The 18,809-nt window shown below is 46.2% G+C and overlaps 2 protein-coding genes across 5 annotated transcripts; both read right to left on the minus strand.

Moving 5' to 3' along the window:
- Positions 1-4,526: 4,526 nt before the first annotated feature.
- On the minus strand, positions 4,527-8,947 carry NUDX14 (nudix hydrolase homolog 14). Of its 4 annotated transcripts, none has more exons than XR_015610633.1 (8): positions 8,587-8,947; positions 8,394-8,471; positions 7,780-7,872; positions 7,601-7,693; positions 7,281-7,382; positions 6,437-6,795; positions 5,029-5,194; positions 4,527-4,829 (listed from the first exon to the last, which is right to left on the minus strand). XR_015610633.1 is itself a non-coding variant. In XM_048686015.2 (6 exons), exons 1-6 carry the CDS (start codon positions 8,920-8,922, stop codon positions 6,535-6,537), a joined length of 963 nt encoding a protein of 320 aa, XP_048541972.1. In that variant the 5' UTR covers positions 8,923-8,947; the 3' UTR covers positions 6,340-6,534. The 4 variants fall into 4 exon arrangements, 1 of the variants encoding a protein (XP_048541972.1); XR_007288932.2 differs by having other exon boundaries at positions 5,029-5,286; XR_007288933.2 differs by lacking the exon at positions 5,029-5,194.
- Positions 8,948-11,372: 2,425 nt separating this feature from the next.
- Positions 11,373-17,664, minus strand: LOC125525413 (disease resistance protein RGA5). Its single transcript, XM_048690416.2, has 4 exons — positions 16,783-17,664; positions 13,187-15,174; positions 13,033-13,081; positions 11,373-12,856 (listed from the first exon to the last, which is right to left on the minus strand). The coding sequence occupies exons 1-3, from the start codon at positions 17,607-17,609 to the stop codon at positions 13,044-13,046; spliced, it is 2,853 nt and encodes a 950-aa protein (XP_048546373.1). The 5' UTR covers positions 17,610-17,664; the 3' UTR covers positions 11,373-12,856; positions 13,033-13,043.
- Positions 17,665-18,809: the final 1,145 nt, after the last annotated feature.

Raw genomic sequence — 18,809 nt, forward strand, 5'->3', positions numbered from 1 at the left:
GCATCACCCTTGGTAATCCACTTGACGCCGCCCCTACGGCGCCAATATTCCTCCTCTTCCCTGAGGATGGCCAGCACTTGATTTCCGAGGGCGTAGCGGTTAGCCCACTCCGCTTCTGAAAAGGTTCTAGAGTCAGCTTGCACATCAAGGGCTTTAATTTCCTCGATAATAGCTTCCCTTGCTCGTTTAGCTTCACTCCCGTGGTTTGCACCCCACCCTCGGAAGAAACCACGCAGGGCCCCGGCCGCCGAAACCCAAGTGTCAATAGGACCCCTGGAACGACCAGCCGCAGCCCTTGCTTGCTCCCAGCGCGCAAGGAGCATGGGGACGAAACCCTCTACCTCGAACCACCCTATTTCGAAGTAGAAACGAGGACTACGTTTGATCCTATCCTCCCCAAAGGCCAAGATCAACGGCACATGGTCAGAACCAATGCGCGTTTCAGCGACCAACGTACACATGGGGAAGATCACTTCCCAGTCTGCCGTAACAAACACTCGGTCAAGAACGCTCTGCACCGGAGTGAGTTGCTTGTTTGTCCACGTATATCTAGCCCCTGTCCTAGCGACTTCCCGCAACGCACAAGCCGCAATGGCATTGTTAAAGAGGGAGACTCTAGGCCAGTCAATGTTGCGGTTATTTTTGTCCGCGCCCAAACGAATAAGGTTAAAATTGCCCCCAAGAACAATGGGGATATTAGCGGCTTGCTTGGCCCCGACCAAGTCTTGGATTTCCCCCAGGAAGTCTGCCGCGCACGAGTGGTCAGCTGGACCGTAAACACACACAATCGCCCAGGAAGCCAGAGAAACCTTATGCTTAATCGTAACAGAAATGAAAAACGAGCCCACGTCCCAGGTTACAACATCACATACATCAGAATTACATCCCAGGAGAAGACTGCCCGAATGTCCACTGGAAGGAACCCAGCCCCACACGAAGCGGTAAAGGGGGTCATAAGCCGCAAGATCACGATAAGAAAAATCAGCTTTGATCGTTTCTTGAAGCGCCACTACGTCAATCCTCTCGTGAGCAATATACTCTTTAAGTTGCGTGCGACGACCCGAGTGCCCGCAACCCCGAATGTTCCAGAAGATGTATCGCATCAAATAATACGGTTGCGTAGGCGAACCCCTTTGGAGGTCATCGGTTTTGCCACACGTTTCTTAGCCTGGGCTCGGCTCGTCGTTGGCGCTGCGTCAACCTCCCTGGTTGCAGCAGCCCCCTCCGACAGGACTAACGAGATGGAATTGGCCACAGCCCCAGAAGAAACAGGGGCCGACAGCGCCGTGGCGGCGGCCTCCCTGGCCTTGGCCGCTGCAGCTGCCTCTGCCAAAGCCGCTTGGGCCTCCTCGCGAGCACGGATAAGGGACACTAGCTCACCACGCTCCGCGCCTAACTCGAAACCGCCGTCGTCTAAGATAGAAACAAGTTGCGGATCTGTAAACGCGTTCAGAATCTTAAAGGAGGGAGGGGGGTTACGTGAAGTCTCAAGATTCTTGTCCGCAAGGCGTAACTGCGCACTCTCCAGGGAAGACAGGTCCCCCAGCGCCGCCTTGGCCCGAGCACTTGGAGCATGCTGAGGGCCCGGGGAGGCCCGAGAAAGCCGCGCCTTGGTCGCCGTGCCCGCAGAACCCAGCGCAGCCTGCAGATCCACACACGCCGGCGCCACAGGCGAAGGGAGCGACAACACTGCTTGATTGGCCGTAGGCTTCCGCCCGGCCGTCTTCTTAGGAGCCCGCCCGGAGCCCCCCGAGCTGCAGCGACTTGACAGCGGGGTGCGAATGAAAGGCTCATTGAGCACCACGCCCATGTTAGAGCCGAGCAGACTGGGGGAGGCTGGGGCGACCGCAGCAACAGTGCGACCAGCAGCAGGCAGCGTCAACGAGCCCACCTGATTGAAAGCCCCCACCAGCGCGCGGGACGGAGGCGGACTGCTCCCAGCCGTGTCCGAGATCGCGCGACCCAGGCTCCGCGCTCTCCTTCCCCGCGTAGAGCGCAAGCTCTTTGATGCCCAGTTGATTCCAAGTCTCCGTGTCGATTGACGTGTCTGGCATGTTGTCCTCAGGTTCGTCCTCACGGCCGGCCATGTCCACATCCATAGAGCGGCCATCGTTGCCATTGTGCTGCCCTCCCTGGGCCCCTGGGTCATTCTGCTGCTACCCAGCTGACCCCTCGGTCCCCGAACCAGGCGGACCAACGTTCTTGTCACCCGGGTGAGAAGGTGTGTTGCCAGGGCCAGGCGCCGCTGGCCCGTCTCCAGGGCGTTTTGGGAGCCGCTCCACCTCAACCCGGATATCGAATCCCTCATGGTTAAACCAGACTTGCACAAAACCGTTCAACTTGTCAGGGGCTTTGCATCCAAACTTCATCCTTACCAGTCCCACCCGGATGAGGGAGAGCTCATCCACCACGATTGGTCTTCCCAGCATCTTGAGCCCCTCCATCAGACGATCGACACGCCGGTGCTTCTTGGGGATGCCATGAAGGCAGAGCCACACCTCCGGCATGGAGAGGGGCACAATCGTCTCATGGATCGAGTCACGAACCAGCACCGTAATGTCATTGATGGAGAGGAAGAGCTTACCACTTGTCTTGGCCATATGCAGCAGATCTGCAGAAGGGAACACCACCGCAAAGTCGTTGTCACCAACCTGCGCAATCTGCCAGTCCCAGTCACCAGCCACCATGTGATTCAGCTCCTGCTTGAGCGTACGCAGCGAGAGCCTCCCTGGCTCCGCTGACAGAATGGCACCATTAGCAACCTTAAGATCGTCACCCTCCGCCACCTCTTCTTCTTCGAACTCCATGCAAAAGAAATCTTCGCCCGGAATAGCACTGCCCATGATCTGGAGGTGCATTGCTTGCCCCGCGAAGGGCAATAAGCCGAGGCGTGGCCCTCCTGCTTGCAGATCACACAGGGGGGGGGGGAGGTGCACTTGGCCTGGAAATGCCCGGTCCGACCGCACTTGAAGCACTCCCCGCCCTCTTCCTCGACCGGAATGGGCTCGTCCGCCGAGCCCCGCGGCGCATCAAGCAAGACTACCGCTAATGGGACAGCCGATGCCCGTGGCTTTTTGGCCAGCGGATCCCCATGGCCCCTGCCGCAAAGGGGGTGCTCCTGCGGCTTACGCTCCAGCTCGTGCCGCCGCGTCCCATGCTTGCGCTTCTTCTTCTTCTCTTGCTGGCCCCACCAGGGTGGAGGAGGACCCCAATCCCCCTCGCGCCCGTGGAAACCAGATCCAGATCCTTGACCCTGGTAGCCACCGTAGCCACGACCAGAACTGCCGTCTTGTCCATGCTCGAAACCGCCGCCGCCGTCCACACGCCCCGCCGCCTTGGCCCTCTGACCATGCTTCGCCTGCAGGACCATGCTTCGCCTGCTCCTGCAGGGCCTTCTCACGCCGTCGTTCCTCCTCGGAGATCGGAGGCTCCATCGGTCGCTTGTCCGTGCGCCTGTCACCCATGGCCGTAGCCTGAGTTTGGTGGAGACTGAGTTTGGTTGATGATCCTGAACAGCCTGGGAGAGTGAATGCTTCAATGTTCATCACGTGTATGAAGAGTCTGGACTGCTTCATAATCTGTTTTCAACATTAGAGATAAGTACTCCCTGTCCCAAAATATAAGAACGTTTTTAACACTACACTAATGTCAAAAACGTTCTTATATTATGAGACAGAGGGAGTAGTAAGTAATTCTGAACATCTTCATAACTTGCAAAAACCAGTTTGCAAGTAATCCTGAACATCTTTGTAGCTTGCAAGAACCAGACTGTTGCTGAATCTTTATCACTGTAACCCTATGCTCTTACAAAAACAACATTTCAATGAACGAATTCTCCTGATTCTGCTATATCTAAATCTCTACAATATTAGTTCTTTTGTAGAACAACTAGTTCTTTTATTGTACATTGTTTAATTGATTTATGCTGAAATGCTAAATGAGGGTTAGCATGCTATAGCTGCGCCATAGCGTTTCATAGCTTTTGGCCGAGCCGCCGCTAAGAGGCTTAGCGCACTATTTAAAACTTTGGTTGGATCTTTCGTCTTTTTTTTTCTTTTCTTGAACATCATCTTCTGCATCAGGGAGTTCACACAGAGACACCATGTCCGCCCACAGCTCACCGGACAGTGTTCCGCCAGCTTAATGACTTTTACAGGATCTTCGACGAGCATGTGACGTACGCGCTCCTACACGCCACCGTCGGGCTGGTCTACCCAAGGCAAACCGATGTTCTAACCGCTGACCTCGCCGTCATTGAGCAGACAAACTTCAGTCAATACAGTAGGGTGATCTTCCTTGCTGAACATCCTTGTTCCACCTCTCTTTCTTAACAAATAGCATGGTGAATTGCTGATAGATACATCAGTCTGTATGTCAGACGTTTAATTAGATCCTGCAAGATTTATAGAGGATGGAGTCAAAACTGAGTAGTATGAACAACATATTGCCATGTACTCCTGAATTGATTAACCATCATCAGGTAGACGATTAACCTTGACTTTAAATTCAAGGTAGTCAGACCAATCTAATTAATGATACTAAACTGAATGACTGTGGCAATGTACGGGGAGAAGTGGCGACATCAGAGAAAGCTAGCAAGCCACGAGTTCTCAACCAAAGTGCTACATGAGTTCAGCAGTGATGTTTTCAGAATCAATGCTGCAAAACTATCAGAGAAGATCTCATAATTGGCAGCTAACAGAATTACCATAAATATGCAGATACTTCCATGATCATCAGCAATATAAATAGGATAATATTTTAAGTGCTAAGATCATATTTCTAGCTTTAACAGTTCAGTCTGCCTGTCCAATTTAGCACTTCATAACCTACAAAAGAGAGAATCAAATCAAATCCTAGACCTGAATGGCAAAACCAAAATTCAGTGAGCTATTCTTGGGAAATAACTGCAGTAAACATAGTTTCTTCAGAACTTTTGAACTGGGCTATACTCAGATTTCAGAGTGAGCAAAGTAAATATATGAATTAATTGACTTTGAGTTCGAAGCTGAGGTAGCATGCTTGTACCAAAAGCTGAATGATTTGATGCGCATTTGCTGGCTGGCAGTTCTCTTAATTTCTACCATTTCGATGGCAAATCGAGTCTGAATGCACATTTCCTCGGGACCTTTCGATGAGAACAACTATGGATTCCATCTTCGAAGTGGATTCAATTTCGAGCTTAACACGCTATCTGGATGAGATTAATCCAGCATTAAATTCAGCAAGGCCTTTGATGAGGCAAATTCTCTTGTTTACTACCAGTATGTTGATATGTTCTGCAACCTGAAAAGGTATCTTAATATTGGGCCAGAAGCCAAACTGAAAAAGAGCATAACATAATGAATGACTTTGTGATACAGTTGATCCATCAAAAGAAAGAGAAAATGAAGAACAGAAGTGATTATGTAAGGGCTACGATGCTCCATCTATATGATAGTTTTCTTACAGTATGAGTACGTTTTAATACAAAAAGAGAAACTAATGACTGATACTTTTGGAGTAAAATATTTTTAGCATAAAGTTGAACTTAGTATTGGAATAGGATATCTTGGTCTTCAAGCATTTCAAATTTCATATATGTTCAATTCTATCTTTTATGGTGCATACAAAAGCCAGGAAGGACCTACTATCAAGATTCATACTTTAGAGAGAGAAGCATCGTATGTTGTTATGTCTATTTGTACTAGCAAGACTTATTCTTTGTTGACAAATAAAATAGTAACATGAACAGGATTAGAAAGGTAACATGTGACATTTGAGGAGCATAGACATAACAAAAAAGGCAACCACATTGAATAGGGAACGTCATTGATATGGAGAACAAAAAAGCATTCTAATTTCAAATGGACATCTTCACTGATCCGTAACATTACCAACAAGGTACTCCAATCAATAGATGAGTTGTCAAACAAGATTTGGGTTAACCACCCAAATCACACTTTTATCTCAATTTGAATCGCGTTACCCACCCAATTTCCAACAGGAAGTGCCTCCAATTTCCAACAGGAAGTGCCTCGATAGCTGGTTAGTCAATGGTTGGCCAACCATGACTAGCACATATCACCCAATGTTGAAGGTGTTGGCTCAAAGCTCTGGAAGCTTCGGAGATGAAAAAAAAAAATGTTTGACCTTTGGTTGAACTCATAAGCATCGGCACACGTGCAATGCTCTCTTCAAGGATTTGCCTAGCAGTAGTACATTTTTATTGGTTATATGTCATAGTGTTTGTGGTAGAATTATGAAGATTCTGCCACAAGTTTTGTAAACTGATTTGTTCGCCGGCAATGCTTAACTTTTAACTCGAAAAGAAAATAGTGAACATGGGTGCACACATACTCAGACTGATTATTTTTTTACTTTTTATTGGAAAGTCAAATATTTCTGAAACTTTTTCTGCAACAAGCATGGTCTAGCATTTTATATTTCTTGTTACCTTTCAGGCAGGCATGAACGGAGACTACGGTGCACTTGATCACCAATGTTCTCAAACATCTCGTTACAGAAGAACACACAGTATGCCCCGTTCGGTGTTTATAGGTTCGACGACGAGCCACTAGACGGCGGCGATGGTGGCAGGATGCCTTCCTTCTTGGCCATCTCGTACAGAGCTATGGCCGAGAGCGCCTTCGCGTCTGACGTTGAGCGCCAAAGCTGGTCGTAGGGGACCACACGCAGCTTGATGAGCTCGCCATGATCTCGCAGGCCCGTTTCCTTCCCTTGGAGAGCACTGATGGTCTCCTCATCCACATGCCCCCTGTAAAGGAACAGGCCAATCTCTTCGTCACAGCCACCCTGGTAAAAAGGGAAGCTAGTTAGTCATTGGTAGTATTGTAAAACATGTGTCAAAATTGTATCGGCATGGATCGGGAGAACTTTTCCATTCCAGGTATATGGTGCCAAAAGAACATCCCGCTTATAGAAGTTTTGCTGAATCACATGCCAACTAGTACATCCCACTTATAGAAGTTTTGCTGAATCACATCCCGCTACACAGTACTCTTTGCTATGTTTCCAAGCAGCATATATAGCAGGATTATTAAGATGTGCAAAGTTATTGCCAACTGAATGCATCCGGCTGTTTTCTGCTTTTTGTGCTGCGTGCGATTCTCAACAAAAACATATGGGTATACTGAAGCAAGGAACCCAAACTACGTATGTCAATGTTATCATCAGGTCGGCCCAGTGCACATAAGCCAATCTGAGTCAAGTTATGTTATTCTTTTCCGAAGCAGAAGTTACGCCTTAACTGTGAACTGAAGGGAATGCAGGCCACTTACCGGTGATGGTAGCATTCTGCACCCAGTAGTAGCAGGGTCCAGCAAAGCAGTAAGATCAACCATGTCCCCTAGATTTAACTTTATACCAGTTTCTTCTTCAACCTGCCAACAATCCAGGTATAATTACCGAACAGTGATGTATACATTAACTGAATACCTAGTACTTCAGAAATTAAGTCGGATTCCTGGCAGTGGCAGCAAGACTGGTATATGCCTTGTGAACCTAATAGAGTTAAAACAGGGCTAGTGTTTCTCACAAGCTGCAATAGCATGCAAACTTCAGTGGATAAACTGTATATTTGGGGAAAGAAGATACTAACCTCTCGGACTGCAGTGCCAACAAAGTCACCGTTTTCATCATCTAGCATTCCAGCTGGTAGTTCCAATATAAATTTTCCAATAGGAACTCTAGCCTGAAAAATTCCAAAAGGGTCAATAAGAAATAGAATGCTTTGGTCTAGGAATATTCAACCATCCGCTGCAAATCACAGTAATATACCTGTTCAGTAAGAACGGCATAAATTTGCCCTTTAGACTCCAAAAGAATCAACACAGCAACAGCAGGCCCTCTTGCGAAGACAATCCCTGGAATCTAAACATATTGTCGATCAATAAGATGAACAAAAATCCACAATAAGTACTTTGGTTATGAAGGAACTGTCTAGAATAGAGATTTCACAAGCATGCAAATTAGCTCTATAGCCATCATGCTCGCAGTGCCACCAAACGGTGCTTCAGCCTATGCATATCGACTTGGCAAACCCTGGTGAAGCACATATGTTGCCCACCTTGGTCCAGCCCGGCTCCTTCCCCTGTTCTTGTATCCTATTTGCACCTACCTTATGATCCCTTCTTGCTCATGTTGCTCCAAACCCTGTTTGTGTCTAGGCAATACTAATAGAGAACAAGCTAGCCATGACAAAATCACATACATTTCAGTTGGAGAAACACCATAAAATTGCATAAATCACAAACTGTTACTAGTGCCAAAAGGTTGGAGTTTCTTAAAGTACCCCCTCCGTCCCATAATGTAAGACGTTTTTTGACACTACAAAAAACGTCTTACATTATGGGACGGAGGGAGTATAATTTTGATAGGTACATCTTGATCACCTTGGATTGGGTCTCCTCGTCGACGATGTCGGCTTTGAACTTGAGGAACCCCACACGCTGCCCGAACATGTCCACCCCCTGCCCACACCGCGCGCCGTGAATTTCAGGTGCGCCGTCGGTCGATTGATTCGGGAACGACATCGTAACAGCTCAAACATTTCGATGTGAGAGTGTGAGAGGGGGAGGAGCAGACCTGGATGAGGATCTGGCGGAGGCTGAGCTTCCCGTGGGCGAGCAGGCCCCTCTCCGCCTGCAGGTTCTCCAGCCACCGCCTGAACAGCGCCGAGTCCAGCGCCTTCCTGAAGTCCACCTCGGGGAGGCCCGCCGCCGCCACGACCCGCACGGGCCCCGCCGCGCCGGGCACCTCCACGGTGGCGCCGAGCTGAGCGTCCGAAGAAGCCATGCGCACAGCCAGCGCGCCGCTCCGGCGGGGAAGGGGGAGGGAAGAGAGGAGAGGCAGCGGCGGCGCGCGGCGACGGACCAATCCGAGCAGACACTGCGCTGCTGCTGCACGTGCCGCCGCCGCCATTTTCTCTCTCTCGGGAAGCTTCGCGTCACGCGAGCCATGTGCCCCTTCACATGGGCCGGGCCGGGCAGAAGAAGCCCATTCACTGTGCCAATTTTGGCCCATCGGCCCGCTTGGCGCCTGTAACCTCGCCTCCTCTGCTCTAGGCCCAGTTCTTTTGGCGATTCTCCCACAATCTTTAGGATCAAACCTTTATCCAACTTCTCCCAGAATCTTGAACACATATTTTTTTGACAATCCTAGCTGTAAACATCCTAAACAAGCTAGGATTGTAAAAAAAAGATTTCAAGATTTTGGGAGAAGTGAGGGGAGGCTCGATTCTCAAGATTCTGGGAAAAGTGCCAAAAGAACTGGACCCTAACCCCGCGTACCAGTGGCGGCGGCGGTGGCGGAAAGAAACCAACCATCGAGCGAGGGAGCCGCGGCGGCGGGGGAGATGACAGGGAAGGGGGCGTGGCGGAGGGAGAAGAACTACCGGGTGTAGCACGGGGGCGACGCGCGGCTGCCCCCAACATTCCCCCAAGACGTCCACAAATTTAAAATCACATCCAATGCTCACACTTTGGATGTTGCCCATTTCCCCAGGGAGTTTACAAAAGCTTCCTCCAACTCCAAGCTCAAATTACCAAACCTAATTTTGAGATTTCTCAATCTTTTCATCTTGTCCAGCTCATTCACAAATCACAAATGCTTAGAGTGTCACCGTTGATGTCAAGCAACACTTCCATGGAGGACATGTTTCCCGATCTATACAACTAGAACTGGATACTAGAGACACTAAATGGATGTGGTGGCTCCAGAATCGCTTTCTCGCAGGGAGTCAAGGAAGGATCTTTGGGCGAGGCTAATATATAGTTATTACTATATGTTATGTTATTCTACTCACTTCTGTTGCTGCAAGAAGGTAAAAAAAGTTTGACATGTAGGAGTATATAAAGTGTTCTATCACTATGTCATTCAGTTCTCTATATGATATATAATTGGACCCTCCTCCTTTTTCCTGGTTTGGGACCGGCTATGAATAATATTGAGTCTAAGCTTCACATTAATGGCATAGGCGGAGTTCCCCACTTCCCAAACTCCTAAAAAATCTACCCATCGACCAAACCCAAATACAGAAAACCTAGCACATAATTAAGTACAAGACTAGTACATGTCATAGAACCTAAAACCTATCTTTTAATGAGTTTTTAGGCAACATACCACTAGGAGATCCAAAGCAAACAATTATTTTACTTCATTTTTTTGTCGAAACTAGTAAGATGCCAGTACTATGCTACGGAACCAAGTGAAATGATGTGGAATAGTAATGTATGGAGCCAAATATATATAGTACTTTCTCCGATCCATAATAATTGACACTGCTTTAATATGGATCTGAGGGAGTACGGAAAATATTTTTGTGAGAGAAGGTTGGGCTTTAATCAGATCAGGCAAGAGTATTTGTTGTATAATGACGTCCACCCCCCCCTCCCCCAAATCATAGTTATATGGAGGCACACCTGCTGCATTACCCTACATCAAACCTTAGCTAACACGCATGAACAACTATTTGGAGCTCACCCAGACAACGCGGCAAGCTGCAAAACTATTGCATTTCTCCTTGACCTCCAGTGTTAATGATGCACACATTGATATAGCAAAATTATTAGTAATGCTACACTTACGGAATATTACAGGCGTTTTACGGAGCAGTTTGGAATTGAGATGTTGTGATTGGTTTAGTGAGGAGGAAAGGGCCCCACCCACTTGAAAATCAGGGGGTGGAGAGGATTAAGGGAAGGCTCCATAATCACCCCGTAAAAGGCCCGTGGATGTAGGATTATTGCAAAATTATATTATAAAAAAAATGGTCGTTATTATCTCATAATCGATGGAGTGCATCTCCAACAGCAAACGTAGTACTCCTCGTTCATGTCCTATCGCTGACTTCCTGGGGAGGGTATCTGTTGAAATATTAGGGTGGGCCTAAGGCCCATCTAACAATTTTTGAAAATCTCTAAGGGACCATGTGGGTTTAATTGGCATTAGGTGTAGTGGGAAGTTTAGTCCCACCCGGAAGTTGAAGAGGAGTTGGACCTTCTTATAAGGGTTTCTCTTCCACATGCTATTGAAGTTTGAGAAGAGAAGAGGCCCTCGCGCATTCCTCCTCCGCCCCTCTTTCACATGGTATTGCTGCGGCTTCAGCCTGGCCTACTGGAGGGTATAACTCGTTTATCCCGCTCCTAGTGTTTTTCTGTTATAACCATGCTAGCATTATGCGTAGATGTGTCTGCCATTAGCGTAGTATATGTGCTTGTGTGATCCAGTATCAGCATTTTGTTAGTTCTGCCAATGTCATGCTAGTCTTTCATTCATGGGTTAAATTAATCGAAAAAATGCCTACTTATTCAACAATATCTTGATCCTCTAAATTTCAGTTTTGCAAGTAATAATATAACACATCATTAGACTGAGAAAACAGACCAGTGAATATTATACCACCAATTTCAATGGTGGATGCCGGCAATGGCATGCTTGATGATGGATTGGACACTAAAGAAGCACTTAGCTCAGGTATGGATTTTAGTAGAGTCGGTACTTACAAGCATGGGAAAATATTGTACAGTAGTAAGATATAGCAGCATGATAAAAAGTGCTTGAAGCGCACACACGCCTGCAAGGAATACGCCCTCCACGCGGTTTGGTGACGGCGACCGAGCGTGGCGACGGGTGGTGCAGCCTCCACGCGGTCTAGGCGAGCAATCGAGCAGAGCACACAGACACAGGTAGGGCCGTAGGGGTCGCAGCTTCCACGCTTGAGCTATGGTGATCCGTGAGCGAGCAGTGCCGACATCGACTGACCCTCAGCAGTGCGCTGGCTGCACGCTCGAGGCCCGAGGGACGACCGCTCAAGGCGCGGCATGAAGCCCGACCTCGGCGCTCGGCCTCTGCTGCTCGGTCTGTGGCCATCAACTCTGGCGAGGAGCAGAGGGGCAGCCAGGGACACCTTGAGGCGCGGCAGCTCACCTAGGAGGAATCCCGAGACGTCCTGCTCGGCCGCCGGCCCTTGCTGTTGTCCGCTGCCGCCGCAACTTGCTGCTGGCTTCCTGCTGCTGCACGTTGCTGCCGAGCACCCACAGACCACACACACGCACATCAAGCATGCACAGCACACATGAGCACATCAAGCACGCTGCTCCAGTTGGCGTTGATGGCCGCGGAGCTCATCCGTTTCCCTGCTGCCGGAGAAGTAGTCGACGGTGGTGAGCTGTCCAACCATGGCAGCCTAACGTGCGAAAGATGAGAGCTTCCTGCCCGGCTCCACCTGGGCGCCGTCGGGTTCAGCCTTGCCGTGGACTTGGCGCCGCCACCGCTGCACGTTGCTCTGCTACCCATCGGCTAGCTGGCGCCATGCCTCGCCGGAGCTGATGGCACAGAACCGAGCAGCAGAGGCCGAGCACTCGTGACAAGCGTAGGAATCGGCAAAGATCGGAGGCACGGTAGAAGTGAGAACTGAGCCAGTTGACAAGGCGTGGGAGTTTGCAGCCAGCTCACCAGAGTTTGAGTCTCGACTCAAGCGCTTGGTGCTCATGAAATTTTCTTCTATAAAAAAATGTCAACGGGCTAGTCTAGCCTGGGTTGGTCTTGTTTTTTTTTTACTTTAGAAGTAGGAAAAATTAGCATATGTTATTTTAAGAACTATTCAGTACTGAATAATTAATCTACATAAAAGTGCATAGTAATATGTATCACTAGTTTTCAAGTAAGTTGACCTACTAATGATCACAAACAGAACTATAAAAATACATTATTTTTCGTAAATTTCCTTTTTCTTTCTTTGTTGTTTAAGCCAGCAAATAAGCTCAATGATGAAGGAGTGTTGAAGTGTTGATCGGTGTTGCAGTCCGCAAATGTGCATGTTTTACATACAAGAGTCTCGAACACGCCGGCCAACCTACAAAATAATGTGTTACAAAATATAAGCATGGCTTCAAAATGGTTTTATTAATGGATTACTCTCTTCGTTCCATAATTCTTGCCGTGAACCATGACAAGAATCATGAAACGGAGGGACTAGAAAAGCAGTTTCAAATCGTTAACTGGTTTTCTTAACAGAAATATTAATATAACCTGCAGATTCTTCACTCCTCCTCAATGTGGACGTCACCGTCAGGAGCGTCTTCGGAAGAAGGAAAGATTAAGTGTCAATCAATAAGTATATAAAGACACGGATTCATAAAAGCGGTAGGAAAGAAAATTGGTATCATGGTTTCAAAATACGCACCTTCTGGTATGCTCGGCCTGATGGAAATTTCAAAGGTGGGACGGTTAGGATGGGTGCGGAGTGTGTTCCCTAGAGCAACCTCCGCTTGCTTGGCCTCACCGACCGTCACTCCGGAACGGTCAAATCTGACAGTGACGTCCCGAAGGGATGGCAAGTTCCCCATGCTCAGATCAAAACAATATCCAACACTGCCAACTACTTCCTCTCTTGTGACCCGCAGGCCGATATCGATGACAATTACTTCAATCTTCAGCAAAGCTCCTGGCTGGAACACGACTTGGCCTGGTGAACCAGAAAAGGACGTGAATGATGTCAGACAATGGAACTCATCGGCACCGATGACTAGCAGCTTGCTTCGGCGGAGGCTCCACAAGGCGAGATTACAAAGAGCCGGTAACTTTCCAAGGGATCTCAGATCAGCCTGTTGCACTTCCTCGACGAAGATGCTTAAGTTAGAGAGTTGTGGAAGATGCAAGGGATTATTTCTTATCCATGCAGGCAGTATGGAGAACTTGACATCTCTGAATGTGGTAAATTCCCGGAGACTTCGAGGGGGCACCCAATGTTCCCCCAAGATGTCCACAAATTTAAAATCACATCCAATGCTTACACTTTGGATGTTGGCCATTTCCCCCAGGGACTTCACAAAAGCTTCCTCCAACTCCAAGCTCAAATTACCAAACCTAATTGCGAGCTTTCTCAATCTTTTCATCTTGCCCAGCTCTTTCACAATGCTTAGAGTGTCACCATTGATGTCACGCAGCACTTCCATTGAGGACATGTTTCCCAATCCATCTGGAAATCTCTTGCAGTAATGGCTAATAAGCAGGCACATCAATCTTCCCAACTTACTAATAGTAGATGGCAGTTCTTGTATATCATAATTATTACTCAAATCCAGCACCTGCAGAAATTGCAACTTTCCAACTTCTTCTGGGAGCTTAGAAATACCTGTACTGGCTAGACCTAGGTACCTTAGGTGGAATAAACTCCCCAATTCCCGAAGGTTAAGATGACAACTAGGGCCAAGATGGCATTTAGTCATATCCAATACACGTAAAACATCAAAGCTCGAGAAAGATGGCATTACACGAATAGCAGGTTCAAATGTAGCAATGGACCTCACTTGTAATATACGCCCAGATTCCAGAGGTGTGGCTTCATGTTCTTCTTTGCTAACATTTTGGAGGGAAAGCCTGTGGACGTTGCTCTGAGAAGACATAGCACCAACACCATTCACTATAGTAACGAAGTTCTCTTCCCTTGATAACAAACAAATGAGATCAAGCACCATATCATGTACACGACAAGCACATATTGTGCCTATGACGCTTTCTTTATCATATACCGGCTGGATCATGCTTTTGTTCACAAGCTCATTGAAGTATGTTTCTCCAATCTCAAAGAGACTAATTCTTCCATTTCCAGACTCGACAAAGCTTTCTGCAATCCACATCCATATTAACCCATCCTTTTTAATTTCTTGATCTTCCGGGAACATGCTTAAATATAATAAACATGTCTTCAGATGAGAAGGAAGATCATAATAGCTAAATGATATTATCCTCATCATCTCCTCTACACTGGGGTTCTCTGTAAGTCCATGACCAATAGACTTAAGCAAAACATGCCATTCATCCTCTGGTTTTATGCATTGATCACTAGCCAAAAGACTAGCTATAGTAATGATGGCTAGTGGCACTCCACCACATTTCTTCAATATATTTGTGGACACTTCATCAAATTCAGGAGGACATCCACTCTCGCCAGAAAATATCCTTTTATAGAAGAGCCTTTTGGAATCATCATCACTAAGAGGTTCCATTTGATAAACTGAATCAGTACTAGAGGAGCAACACAATTTAGATACACTCACTATACGAGTTGTTGTGATCAACCGACTGCCAAACGTGTTACTCTTAGAGAATGCCAAGTTAATAGTGGCCCATAGTTTTTCATCCCATATATCATCAATTACAATGAGGTACCTATATCAGTTATGAAATCATTAGTGGAATGCATGTACCTATGGTAGGCCCAAGGGGGGAGAGTTTTAATATAGCATGATGAAATGGAGATATGGGTAGTTAATATGCAAGGGATAAGAAACAAGGACGGACCAATTCCTAGATGACTGATTGTGTTTTTTTGTGTGTGCATATAAGTACTCATGTATGCATCTATCTACATGAATTGACAGAGCACATGTATTTCATGAGAAAGAAAGTACATGTTTTCTAATATTACAACAGTGATAAGATCGATCTTCGTGATCAAGAGTTAAAACATGAAGCCCCTAGTAGGACAGTACAACATCCGTTTGTAAATAAGTGACGCTGTTTTAGTTCAGATTTGAACTGAAACAACATCACTTTTTTCGGAAGGGAGGGAATACGTACTATATTATAGTGATAGGTTGAATATACGTACAGCATAATATTTGCTCTTGGCATGCTTAAATTTATATATCTCTGTCCTATTGGATTCTCATTTTCTCATAGATTGGAAATATTTTTCAAGATAATATACAATATTAATATTAAATTTAAGTTATAAGAACTATATACACTCATTTTGTAAATACATGACATTTTATACATTGGCACATTCTCCAATATGAATCCTGAACATAAAAGTTTATATTATGCAAATAGTTTTCATTAGAAATCCAATGGTCTTTATATATTGTTTGTGCATCTGGGTTTGGAACCTATTCAAATATGAAGCCAAGCTCATTGAGTGCATGTGAGCTAAAAATTCGTTCTTATGCAATACTAAACTGATATTTAGAATAAAGTATGGATCGGAAAATGGCTAACATTGTACATGCTATTGTATCTATATACCGAATTAATCAAATTCTTTACAGATACAATTATAGAAATGAGTGAACAAACATACTAAACATGTCTATATACATCCGATTGACACAAAAATTGGAACATCTTATATTTATGAACCAAGGGAGTATTAGACAAGTCCATGAAACTAAATTTTAGTACTCCCTCAGTAAATTAATACAATACTTTTTAGATCACTAATTTAATGGTGTAAAAAGTCTTATACTTTGTAGTTTACAGAGGGAGTAGTTGTTGAAGTCCAAATCACCGTCTAGGTGGTTGTTGGCATTGAGATTGGGGCTAAACTAAATTAAAACCATAAGTATGTGTAGATCAGTAAGCATAACTGAAGTTTGCATCACCGAGTAGGCCATTGAGCACATGTGAAAGCGTTTATGGTATCGTGATATTATATTGGCGTAGAAAGTTAAAGTTGCATCGTGAATGACCATTCTCTCCTACTGAAACCTCATTGAAATATTGCAAAATATTCTCGTTACAACATGCGGGGGGCATATCTATCTAGTTTATCAAATGAGGCAGTACAATCTATTGGATTCTTTCCGATATTTGGCCCAAAAATTTATACTAGTTCTCAATTGTGCATACTACTACTTGTTAAAATTATTTTTATCATGAAAGGAATAGACATATTTCCCATGGACAATGTTTGAAACAACAACAGGTAATTAAGATATTTCGCACGCAATTACGAAGGCTAGTCTGCTAGTTGGGTAACAGGTGATATGTACGTACCTCTTGTTCTGTAGACTTTCCCTGAGTTTGTTGATAAGCTGTCTTTCATTCCACAGGGTGAGATTGCTTCCGCACATGCCAAGATCAACAAGGATGTCCATGAGAACTTTCTTCCCATCAGCATTTCTACCCACTGGAACAAAAGCCCGGCAATCAAAATCTTCTTTGATATTATCATAAACTGTTTTGACAAGAGTAGTCTTGCCCAATCCTCCAAATCCTACAACGGAGACAATTTTTAACTTCTCCTTGGACAGGATGTCTCCCTCTGAGAGCAACTTCATTAGTTCTTGATCCCTTTTTCCAACAATGCCAACCAGCTCTGTCACTTCAGTGTACAGAACCCGAAGGCGAGGATCGACGGGTGTCACTGTTGTAGGCCCGCAAACAATATTGTCGACGGCGTTTCTTCCACGCCTGTTAGCAACCTCCTGGACTTGCTTATTGATGTTCTTGATCGCAGTGGCGATCTCACGGCGAGCCTTCCCCTTGGTGAACAACCTGACCATATTCTTGATGAGCCGTGCGAGCTTATTTGAGTTGGCTGCAAGCTCAGAGCCATCATGGACACGCACCAGGAACTTGTCGACGACATCCTCCATGTCAAAGGATAGCTCTCTCACCTCCCCTGCCCAGAGCTTGACCTGTATGTCGAGCTGGTCTCGCGGCACGTCACGCACCTTGCATAGGGCAGCCTGCATGCTCTTCATCTCCTTCTCGAGAGAGTCGACTTTTTTCTTGATGCTCGTCTGCAGCATGTACTCCTCCTTGAGGAGCTCGGCCAACTTGGGGAGCAGGGAGCCCATGGCGCCCGTTGCCAGATCCATGGCTATCGCTTCTTGATTGCCTTGGTTGCTTTGTTATTTGGATGACAAACGCACAATGGTTCACTGTACTTTGAATGGCGCTGCAGGGCTGCTCTTTATAGAATCCGGGCATCCGTCCGGGGCGGGCAAGTTCACGCCATCATGTAGATATTTCTCTTGAGTGCTTATGTGCATCTCAAAGTCGTCGGCCAGGGCGGGGGGTAACGTGTGCATCCCTAATATTCTGCTGTGTATATAATCGCACAGAGCAGAGCTGGCCTAGCTGACGTGCACTATAAATTTGTAATCACATAGTAGGTAGTAGACAGAGCTGGCTTAACGTGCGCGCGGATGGCTCTTGTGCCATTTTTTGCAATCAATAGGAGATTGCGATCTTTGTTAGGTCCAAAGCCTTTATAATAGCAGTTTTGCTAAGTCTTAGTCGACTGAGACTTTGTTATGTCTCAGTCGATACTATATTCCTTTTGATTTTGCATATGGACTTCATACGGATGTATATAGACAGATTTTAGAGTACTCGTTTTGCTGCGTATGCAGTCCGTAGTTGAATCTCGAAAAACACTTATATTTAGGAATGGAGGAAGTATAAATCTTGTTTTTCCAACAAGCCAAAATATACTATCAGTGTATGCCTATATTTTTACTGATGTCATTTGAGAGTAAACCCCATATGCATTTTCCAGCGATGTTAAAGGTCTATCGACATTCTTTGTTTACAAGGTTTATTTACGAAGATATTTGCCTAAGACGGGAGCAGGATCAGCGGAAATTTAAATGGTCAGATCGAGGCACCAAGCCAACTCCCTCAGCAGTAGTACCTCTCTTACCATCTACCGGTAAAAACGACGCCATAGTTGAACCTCCTTCCATCCTCATAAGCTGGACAACGTTTCTATGATTTCAGCCCGCCTGCTGAGATTTTCTTCCTTTTTAATTTTGTTCTGGAATTCAAAGTCCCGTCCCAAATAGGAGCAAAACAGCTTCCTTTCCTCTCGGACCGCAGTGCCAACAAAGTCACCGTTTTCATCATCTAGCACTCCAGCTGGTAGCTCCAATATAAATCTTCCAATAGGAACTCTAGCCTAAAATTTCTGGAAGGGTCAACAATCAATAGAATTTGTGTTCACCGAATATGCAACCTTTCGCTGCAAATCACAGTAATATACTCCCTCCGTTCCAAATTACTCGTCGTGGTTTTAC

Source organism: Triticum urartu, chromosome 7A (genome assembly GCF_056163025.1).
Source record: "Triticum urartu cultivar PI428250 chromosome 7A, HENAU_Tu73, whole genome shotgun sequence".
NCBI lineage: Eukaryota > Viridiplantae > Streptophyta > Magnoliopsida > Poales > Poaceae > Triticum > Triticum urartu.

What these genes read in the sequence shown, in the direction of transcription:
- NUDX14 (XM_048686015.2), bottom strand. Translation starts at nt 8,922, where the DNA reads ATGGCGGCGGCGGCACGTGCAGCAGCAGCGCAGTGTCTGCTCGGATTG. An exon ending in ATGCCGTTCTTACTGAACAG is followed by an intron (nt 7,694 to 7,779) that starts GTATATTACTGT and finishes GGAATTTTTCAG; the next exon opens with GCTAGAGTTCCTATTGGAAA. An exon ending in GCAGAATGCTACCATCACCG is followed by an intron (nt 6,796 to 7,280) that starts GTAAGTGGCCTG and finishes CCTTTTTACCAG; the next exon opens with GGTGGCTGTGACGAAGAGAT.
- LOC125525413 (XM_048690416.2), bottom strand. Translation starts at nt 17,609, where the DNA reads ATGGATCTGGCAACGGGCGCCATGGGCTCCCTGCTCCCCAAGTTGGCC. An exon ending in GAAAGTCTACAGAACAAGAG is followed by an intron (nt 15,175 to 16,782) that starts GTACGTACATAT and finishes TAACTGATATAG; the next exon opens with GTACCTCATTGTAATTGATG. An exon ending in CAGGCCGAGCATACCAGAAG is followed by an intron (nt 13,082 to 13,186) that starts GTGCGTATTTTG and finishes CTTCTTCCGAAG; the next exon opens with ACGCTCCTGACGGTGACGTC.